Genomic DNA, 10084 nt, shown 5'->3' on the forward strand with positions numbered 1-10084 from the left:
CAGGGCGGAAGCGCTGGAGCTCACGGCAATACCCAGCGATAGGCAGGCGACCGCAGGGGGCCACCCGAGGTGGCAGGGGCCATGGCCGGGGTCGCGTGCTTGGGGAAAACTGCGGACACCGATGAATGGTGCGACAGCGGCCTGGGCTCTCTAGGCCCCGACGCAGCGGCTCCCGGAGGACCAGGTCTGGGCGCAGAGCTTGGCCCAGAGCTGTCTTGGGCGCCCTTAGTCTTTGGCTACGTCACTGAGGATGGGGACACGTGAGTAAACCTTAAATTACCAAACTGAGCCCTCGGATCTTACCTGAGTCCCCATTAGCCTATATTTCCTGTGACTCCTTATCGTCTCGTTTCTAACTCTGATTTCCGATGCTGGACTTCCTGACCCATAACCCCCAAACACTAGTCCGCTTTCACTCATAGTCAAGTATCTCACCTTTTTTTAAATTTGAACTCCTGATCCCCCAAATCGGATCTGAACCTTTCTGACCACTCTAGTTCCCACACCTTCTGGCCTCTTGCTCCCACATGTGGTCTTTTGGTCTTTGGCTATTCTTGTAGAAGCCAGATTTTGATTTCCAAAATTAGTTCTTGGCCCGGAGTTTATGACTCTGACATGTCCAGCACTGACCCTGCAGTGGAGAAATTGGGCTGCTGGGTGTCTTGGCCCTCACTTGGGAGGCAAAGGCAGGTTGATCTCTGTGAATCTTAGGCCACCTGATCGGGTTCCCTGCGGACCCGGTATCAAACAGGAGGGAAGAGGAAAAGGAGGAGAGGGAGCCTGAAAACAAATTAAAACGCAGGAAATGTTGATTGGTAGATAAGCTGGGGAGAAGGGATGGATGTGGTGATGCTGTGTAAGGGACTGTACCCGGGATTTTCTTGTCCTTTGTGTTTACTGAATGTGTACAGTGACTCAGTGCCTGACCCATGGGGGAACCCAATAAACTCATCTTAAAGAGCCAGGATTAGTTTCCTTAATTTTGTAATTTTTTTTCACTTTCTACTTTATTGGCCCTCGTTCCTTTATTATTTTCCTCCGGTTACTTTGGGTCTAGTTTTCGTAATTTCTTTATTCTCCTTCCTTTTTGGTTTTGTTTTGTTTTTGACAGTCTCACGCTAGCCTGGAGGTTGCTTTGTAGCTGAGGATAGCTTTGAACTTTTCATCCTCCTGTTTCTACCTGCCAAGTGTGTACCACTATGCACAGCCCAGGGGCGTGTGTGTGTGTGTGTGTGTGTGTGTGTGTGTGTGTGTGTGTGAGACTAGAGGAAAACCTTGGGCTGTTGTTTTGAAACAGTCTTTCACTGGCCTAACACTGACCACTAGGCTAGCTGGCCTGAGATCCTCAGGGATGTCTCTTGCTCCCCACCTCCTCCTCTTTGAGACTCAGTGGCTGGCCCGGAACTCACTATGTAGACCAGGCTAACCTCAATCTCATTGAGATCCATCCGCCTCTGCCTCCCGAGTGCTGGGATTACAAATCCTTACAACCACACCCAGCTTTTCCTTATGTGGGTTCTGAACTCAGGTCACTGTGCTTTACTTACAAAATACTTTCCCAGCTGTCCACCCACCCCCTCTTTTTAGTCAGTGTCTTGCTATGTAGCCCAGGCTAGCCTTGAACACTAGTGTAAAAAAAAAATTAATCCATTCGGCCACTTAATTTGCAACAAATAAGGACTCTGGCACTAATTCTTTATTAATAAATGCCTTGGCTACAAGCTTTGGCTCACTCCTCTGGCTAATTCATAACTTATTTAACCCATTCATACTATTCTATGTCTTCCGTGTAGTTAATTACCTCTCCTTCAGTCTCTGGTCTGCTTCTTCCTTTTTTTTCTTTTTTTATTTTTTAACTGTTTATTTTATGTATGTTGAGTACACTGTTGCTCTCTTCCAGAGGAAGGCATCAGATCTCATTACAGATGCCCGTGATCCACCATGTGGTTGCTGGGATTTGAACTCAGGACCTCTGGAAGAGCAGCCAGAGCTCTTCCGCTAAGCCATCTCCCCAGCCTGGGCCTACTTCTTTCTTAGCGTCGTCTTTCTCAGTGTCTCTCCCTGCGTCTCCTTTTATTCTCTCGATATTTCCCAGAATTCTCTCTCTTCCTGCCAGTGTCCCATCCCCCGATTCCTCCCTCAGCTCATTGACCACAGGCTTTTTTTTTTTTTTTTTTTTTTTGACAGACCTTACCTATAAGAGATTCTATCTACACACTATGAAATTTTTCTTTGGTTTATTTTATTTGGATTGTTGAGATAGGGTTTCTCTGTGTAGCCCTGGCTATCCTGGAACTCTCTATGCAGACCAGGCTGGCCTTGAATCAGAAATACGTCTACCGCTGCCTTCCAAATAACTTGACTTTATGCGTCTAAAGGTTTTACATCGCACGTGTATGTGGATTGTGTTTGTGCTTGTGGGATCCCCTGGAACTAGAGTTAAGGGTGGCTGTGAGCCACCATGCAGGTGCCAGAGAGCAAGCCTGGGTGTTCTGCAAGAGCATCGAGTGTTCTTAACTGCTGAGCCATTGCGCCTACCTTAGCCTTAAACTCTTGGTCTTCCTGCCTGGGGTTCCAGGAGAGGTGGTGTGAGGCTGGTTTATGCAGAGCTGGGGTTGATGCCAGGGCCTTATGCTCAGATAGCACTTAGCCAAGTGAGCCACCGCCCGCTCACCTTCCTTCTTTTCTAATGTGCTTCCAATGCTGTAAATCTTTCCTCTGGAGAACTTCTCATACATTGTGGCTTTGTTTTAGCGTAATTGAATATATTTTCTAATTTCTCTTTTGATTTCTCTTCTGGCCAGTAGGTTCTGAAGAAGTACGTTCATTTTCCACACTTGGGAGGAATTTCCAGATCTCTTTCTGTCACGGGCTTTAAATTTCATTTCACTGAGAGCAGAGAACATGCTTTGTCTGATAGTCAGTCTCTAGTTTTTCTCTTGCAGTGCTGGCCACCAAACCCAGGGCCTTCTGAGTGCTAGGCAAGTGCTCTCAGGAGCTGTGTCCCCATGGAGTTCATTTTGATAATGTGTGACTTAGAGGTAATGTTGGTTAGCAGTGTTGTTCAAAGCTGGGTGTGTCGTTCCATTCCAGCTACAAAGAAGACTGAGGCAGGAGGATTTCAGGGTCAGGACCTACCTAGGAATAGCTGGACTCATGTGCGCCCTGGAGACATTCATATAGAGACCCTGTTTCAAAATAAAGGGAACCAATAGGAGGTAACTCAGTGGCAGAGAGCCTTCCTGCACGCACGCTGCCTTAGGTTCAGTCCACACGAGTGGAACGTCAAGGCAGCAGCCCCCAAAGAACCGTGCTGTTCAAGTTGACTGGCTCTTTGCTCCTGTTTTTCTGTTTGTTCGAACAGCTGGAGACAGAGACCTATTGAAATCACCACCGTCTATGGGTTCATCTGTTCCTTCTTCTCCTTGTTAGCTTTTGCTTTATGTAATTTGAAGGTCTGTCATTAGAGACTCTGTGTGTGTGTGTGTGTGTGTGTGTGTGTGTGTGTGTGTGTTTGTTGCAGAGCCATCATACGCAGCTTGTCTTTGTGTATGTATATGTTTCTCTGTGAAGGTCAGAGAGCCATACTGGCTATCTTTCTCACTTTATTATTATTTGAGGCCAGGTTTCACAGTGTAGCCATAGCTGACCAGGAACTCACTGTTCTGGGCTAGCCTGGAATTCTCAGATATCCACAGCTTTTGTCTCTCTCACACGGGCCATGCCCAGGTGTGTGTGTGTGTGTGTGTGTGTGTGTGTGTGTGTGTGTGTGAAAGAATCTCATTATTTAGTATTTAACCCTGCTGGGCTAGAATTCACCATGTAGCCCAGTCTGGCCTTGAACTGGCAATTCTCCTGCCTCAGCTTTCCCAGGTTCTGGAATTAGAACTACTACACCTATTGATATTACTTAGTAATCTCAGGCGAAACAACGTTGTAGCTGGGTCTGCTTGCACAGGCTTGTCAGCCAAGCTGTTCAGGAAGCTGAGGCAGGAGGGACTTGAACTCAAGGTCAGTGTTGGCAGCTTGGGAAGACCATCTTATCTCAGAACACCAACCAGCCAGCCAGAGTTGCTGGGTTAACTTCTGCCCCGACTCTCCCAAACACTGAAATGTTTCTAACTGTGGCCACAGTTTGTAGCACACAGTAGACACTGTGTGTTACTGACCTCTGCCTTTTGTCTCCCAGAGCCCTGCACTTGGCCGTGATACATCAGCATGAGCCCTTCCTGGATTTCCTCCTGGGCTTCTCCGCTGGCACCGAGTACCTGGACCTGCAGAATGACCTAGGCCAAGTGAGCCTGGGAATGGTTGCAGTAGGGAGCTGGGTCCAGGATCGTCAGTATGGCCCTAACCCCTTCCCTCTGTCCCTGTAGACAGCCCTGCACCTAGCAGCCATCCTTGGGGAGGCATCTACAGTGGAGAAGTTGTATGCAGCTGGCGCAGGAGTGCTGATTGCTGAAAGAGGGGGCCACACGGCATTGCACCTGGCGTGCCGGGTGAGGGCACACACGTGTGCATGTGTACTGCTTCAGCCCCGTCCCAGCCACCAGAGAGAGCCCTCAGATACCTACCTCACTCAGAGCCAGGACCATACCCCAGACACCAGCCATGCCCCTGCTGCCGCGAACTCCCCGCCCAACCCAGAGAACGAAGAGGAGCCTCCTGATGAAGACTGGAGGTTGCAGCTAGAAGCTGAAAACTATGATGGTGAGAGGCCCGGGCCCTGGGGAGGATGTGAGCTCCTAGCTCCTCTCACCCAGCCTGAGCCACAGCCGATGGAGTGACATAGCTCACTTGATGGAGTGCTCCTCTGGCATACCTAAAGCCCTAGGTTCGATTCCCAGCATAAACAGCATGGTGGTGAATGCCTGTAATACCAGGTGTTGGAAGCAAGAGGATCAGGAGTTCAAGGTCATCCTTGGTACTACCTAGCTAGTTTGAGGCCAGTCTCGGTTTCAGGAAACCCTGTCTCAAACAAACACCTAGTTCCAGCACTTGAGGTGAAAACATTATGAGATGAAATTCAGCCTGTGCTATTTAGTGAGCCCTTGTCTCAGGTCCCCCCAGGCCCCCACCAAGGCAAAACTAGCTGCTTGGGAAGTCATCTCTAGGCTCCATAAATCCCAGCATCTGGACTAAGGACCTCCACAAAGTCTCAGCAATATTAAGAATTGAACATATAGGGTTCCTCTTCCACAGATCTAGTCAGCAAACTACTTATAACCCAAGCCTGTCACCCACAGATCCAGAGATGCCAGGATACAGTGGTTAAACCAGGGCTACCCATCTGCAAGGTGCCTTCACTCCAAAATTGTTCCCAAGTATAAGCCACCAGCCCAGCCTACCCACGATGAGAGGTTCTATCCTATGTCCCCAGCCAGCCACAGGCAGAGGACGGAGGGGTTACCCTCTTAGCCAGGCCTCATGAATGGACTGAGGTCATCTGGTAGGCAGAGTCCTGAGCCCCAGGTTCTTTGGGGACTTGTATTGTTGTCATTGTATCTTTTGTTTCTGGAGCTGGGGCTGAAACTCAAGGGCTGTACATGCTAGTCAAGCCTTTGTTCTTTGTGAAGGAAGACCAAAGACTTGGTGTCTTGGTCCATGGATTATGTGCGTTCATTCAGAGTCCCCGGCCTCATCCCCTGTAGATCACAGACACGGCAGACTCAGGTTTGCGCCCCCTGGCTGCTAAGGCCCACGACTTAGGCACCTGGAATTCAGTGGCCTGTATGCATACCTAGGCAGGACTTCAGAGCCAGCCCTCAGACCTGGCATCCATAACTCACATGGCCCTTCCCTAGGATGAAGTCAGAGCTGAAGCTCCTTACCTCACCTGACACCAGTTGCTCTGTCCCCAGGCCACACCCCACTCCATGTAGCTGTCATCCACAAAGATGCAGAGATGGTCCGGCTGCTGAGGGATGCTGGAGCCGACCTCAATAAACCGGTGAGACACTGTGGTGGTCCAGTGTAGGGAAGGCACTGTCCCCCCTTTAGTGTCACTGACCTCTCTGGCACATCCCACAGGAGCCCACGTGTGGCCGGACCCCTCTGCACCTGGCAGTAGAGGCCCAGGCAGCCAGCGTGCTGGAGCTTCTCCTGAAAGCTGGTGCTGACCCCACCGCTCGCATGTATGGGGGCCGCACCCCACTTGGCAGTGCCCTGCTCCGGCCCAACCCCGTCCTTGCCTGCCTCCTCCGTGCACACGGGGCCCCTGAACCTGAGGATGAGGATGATAAGCTCAGCCCTTGCAGCAGCAGCAGTGACAGTGACAGTGACAACAGAGATGAGGGTGTAAGTCGGGAGCGGGTATCTCAGCTGGAGGGATGCTCAGGGTAAGCCAGCAATGGGAAAACCTGGCCGGATGCTGTCAGGGAATCCAGAGGAGGGACACACGAGATGTGGGGGGCGGTCATAAACTTGGGCAAGGGTGGCGGTGGCGGCTGGACAGCTAAGGCCTTCTGTCATGTGACATGCACCGCTAGCCTAGGATCCCAGTACTCAGGAGGCAGAGGCAGAGGCAGAGGCAGGCGGATGTGAGTTTGAGGCCAGCAAGGGTTGTGTGGTGAGACCCTGGATGGGGGGGGGGGTGATTTTGGGAGCAGGAGATGGAGGGCGGGCAAGGTGGCAGCTCTCTGACCCCTGTGCTATCCCTCTCCGTTTCCAGGATGAATATGATGACATCGTGGTCCACAGTGGCAGGAGCCAAAACCGGCTACCTCCTTCTCCAGCATCCAAAGCTCTTCCTGATGACCCCAACCCTGCCTGACTTAAGTCCTAATATTAATATAATTTCCAATTTAATAAAATGTCAGACATGACAACTAGAGCCCAGACGGACACTGCCTTCCTGTTTCAGGTCCTGTCCCTCCAAAGCCAAGTGTGAGCCAGGCTGTTTTGCTTTGTGCTTTATTCACTCAGGGGGGAAGGGGAGTTGGGGGTGGGGTTCTGAGTCGCCTTGAACCCAGCCCTTGTCCCACTCAGATTTCCCTCAGGCACATCCTTGTTGCAGTCCCTGCCAATGAAAGGGGGGCTGTGATGTCAACAGTCCCGTGCCTTAGGGAGTGTGGGGAAGCAGTGGGGTGGGGTCAGCCTTCCCTCCCAAGAGCCTCCCCTAGCATGGCGGTAGCCTTCTTCAACTGCTCCTGCATGCGCTCCAGCCGCTCCACATCGTGTTCCTGGGGAGGATCAGAGGTATGGTTACTTCTATGACCACTCTGAAGAGCAGCACCGCCTCGTCTTCATATGCTAGTGGCCTGCAATCCCGCCCTGACTGTGTGTCGTGTGTCGTGGTCGGTGATGGTTACCATCCTTGCTTCTACGAACCCGAAAGCTCTGCTTGCCCGCCTGAGCAGCGTGGCGCTTCACACAGCCTGCCACGTGGATCTCTTGATCCTTTATGGGTGCTGGGAATTACAGCTGGCTTATGTGGCAGTGATGGGATGTGAACCCAGAGCCTGTGTGCGTGCTAGTCTCATTCTACCGCAAGCCTACATCCCTAGGCGGCTCATTTGTGAAATGTCAGCCATCTTGATTGCTCTCCCAACTGAGGTGATACTTCGTTTTTAAAAACCGGTGTTTGCCTGACCTTATATCACATGCCTGTGTATCACGTGTCTGCCTAGTGCCCAGGGAGGCCAGAAGAGGCCCTGGAAATGCGAGTTACAGAGTCACCATGTGGATCCTGGGAATTGAAGCTAGGTCCTCTGGAAGGGGTTGTTAAACTGTTAGACCATCTCCCCAGCCCATAATTACAAATAAAAAAAGTCGATACATTTGCTTATCATGTACATGTGCATTTACATGTGCACCTTGCATGTGTGGAGAGCTCAGAGGACAACCTATGGGAGTCAGTCCTCTCTGTCCACCATGTGGGATCTAGGATCAGGTTAAAGACTCCGCAGAACATGTCTGTGCCCACCAAGTCATCTTACTGGGACATTCGGCTTGGCATGTTCTAGTCACTAGCCTCCGTCACTAGCATTGTGAACCAGGGAGCAGCTGCTAGCTTCAGTGGGAGCTGACTTACTTGGTCCAGATAATGGTGGCTGACTGGTGTCTGGGTCATTAGTGGTGTCTTTCTGGTCACTGTCCTTGCTTGGGCATTGCTACCTAGTCCTGGTGCACGCTTGGTCACTGATCCACTTCATGGTAGAGTGACCCAGGAGACGCCCATGGGTGGTCTTGGAGTGACCCCTCCACTCACCTCCTGCTCTAAAGCCTCTTCCTCCTCTGCCTCTTCCTCCTGCTTGGCCGTGGTGCCTGGTTGCTCCAGGTGGTGACGATGCTTCGAAGACTCTTCATGCCTTTCTCCTCCGACCCTCTCGGCCCCCTGCCACAGATTTTGGCCTGCCCCCAGCAGCTGTATGCCCTTCTCCTCTGCCTGAAACTGGGCTGTCTCCTCATCGCTGGCTTTCTCAGCCAACCGCTTCTGGAGGTCCCCGTCCCCCTCTAGGTGCTGCCTCCACCTATGCTCAGAAGTCTTCCCTGGTTGGCTCTCCTCCTTCTCCTCCTCCTCCTCCTCTTTCTCTTCCTCCTGGTGAAGCTGGCTGTGGAGCTGTGTGTGGACCGCCTGTTCCCGCACCTCAGACTTGTGGGTCCTCTCTGCTTCTTCCTCCTCTTCCTCATCCCTTATCTCCTGGCTGGACCTCATCTTTCCAGATTCCTGCTTGTTGAAATCCCCAGCCAGCAGCTTCTTCTCCTCAGGGGACATGCAACCATGGGTCTCTGTCTCGAATATCTCTGGCAGGGAAAAGATAAGATGCTGCCAGGCTGCAGATGTTCCCTGCCCAGTCCCTATCCTTCAGGGAGCTTCAAGGGAGCAAGGTTCTTCTGGTTGGGGCTGTGAGTAGTACCACGCTAACCCAGGCCAGGGAACTCTTCCACCACGCACTGTGGGATAGTAAGGAGGTAGGAAATGGATCTTGGGATTCTGAGGGGAACTGTGCCATCCCTACCTTTGTGGAGCAGAGCTGTGCAGGGCCCTCTCTGGGCCTGGCCCAGCGTCAGCACCTCCATGACCACCTCAGCTAGACATCGGGTTAGCTGGGGGCAAGGATGAATGGTTAGAAGAAGGTCAAGGGCAAGGGATTTGGGGAAACAGAGTGACTACAGGATCAAAAGAGGTGAGGATGCCTGGAGAAGCTGGGCAGAAGGGACCCAACGAGATGGGGAGGGCAAGGAAGGGCTCTGCTCACCTCCTCCTTGGAGGGTCTTGGCGTCAGGGGAGCTGAGGAGGCTGTGGAGGAAGAAAACGGGTGCTGTTCATGGTACTGATTCCAACTTCTCCACCATCCCCCTACCACCGGCGCCCGGGTCCCGTCAGGTGTGCTGTTCCCATGTGCAAACTCAGCTGCCCACCTATAGCCCGATCTAAGGTGTACTTCCTTGCCACCCAATCCCTTTGTGGGCCCTGGGCTCACCAGCCCCCAGCAGCAACGCCAGCAACGGGGGCAGAGGCAGCAGCAGCAGCGCTGCAGAGGTGGGTGCACGGAACAGCATGGCCGGGAGTCCGGACTCGACCTCTCTTGGGCAGACAGCCAGTGTTAGCGCCTTATAATTCAGGTGCAGTGGCCCCGCAGGGGAGGAAATGACATCACCCCTGCCCCCTCCCCGGCTCAGGGAGAGGGGACAGCCGTGGGACACTCTAGGAAAGTCAATTATTCATGGGAACCCACACTCAAGTATGCACCCCTCTGGGCTTCTGGCTCAGGAGCAAGGGCGGGGGAGATTCTCCCCAGAGACTCACGTGGAAGCTTGGCAGCCCCCCCCCCCCGGTTCTTTCCTCGTCTGGAAAGTGGATTCTTCTAAATCAACCTCTCCCAGAGGTGGGAGTTCCTTCTAGCCCAAGTCCCCTGCTTCATCCTCCAGCTGCTCAGTGCTGGGACAATTGCTTAAGACATTTTCTTATATTTTCGTGACAACTCACTCCAGAGCTTTTGGGTGAGGACGGAATAGGAGGGGTGCTTGGGCAGTGTCTTACATAGGGCTGTATATCCATCACCCCAGCACCCCATGTGTGGTGTGAAGACCAGACCGGAAGTCAGTGGCAAGTGTCTTTCTGTGTTGTTCCCCACTTCAT

The 10084-nt window shown here is 52.3% G+C and overlaps 2 protein-coding genes across 2 annotated transcripts; one reads left to right on the forward strand and one right to left on the reverse strand.

Annotated features, from left to right (window-relative positions):
• Positions 1 to 4: 4 nt before the first annotated feature.
• Positions 5 to 6830, forward strand: NFKBIB (NFKB inhibitor beta). The gene is made up of 6 exons (XM_080908783.1): positions 5 to 260; positions 4190 to 4295; positions 4377 to 4710; positions 5862 to 5950; positions 6031 to 6297; positions 6671 to 6830. Exons 1-6 carry the CDS (start codon positions 82 to 84, stop codon positions 6770 to 6772), a joined length of 1077 nt encoding a protein of 358 aa, XP_080764909.1. The 5' UTR covers positions 5 to 81; the 3' UTR covers positions 6773 to 6830.
• A 261-nt stretch (positions 6831 to 7091) lies between these two features.
• Positions 7092 to 9504, reverse strand: CCER2 (coiled-coil glutamate rich protein 2; the record flags this gene model as incomplete). The annotated part of the gene is made up of 5 exons (XM_080908575.1): positions 7092 to 7181; positions 8210 to 8745; positions 8961 to 9048; positions 9201 to 9241; positions 9426 to 9504. 5 exons carry the CDS (start codon positions 9502 to 9504, stop codon positions 7092 to 7094), a joined length of 834 nt encoding a protein of 277 aa, XP_080764701.1.
• Between the last annotated feature and the right edge of the window lie 580 nt (positions 9505 to 10084).

Source organism: Micromys minutus, assembly GCF_963924665.1.
Source record: "Micromys minutus genome assembly, chromosome: 32".
In the NCBI taxonomy this organism is placed as follows: domain Eukaryota; kingdom Metazoa; phylum Chordata; class Mammalia; order Rodentia; family Muridae; genus Micromys; species Micromys minutus.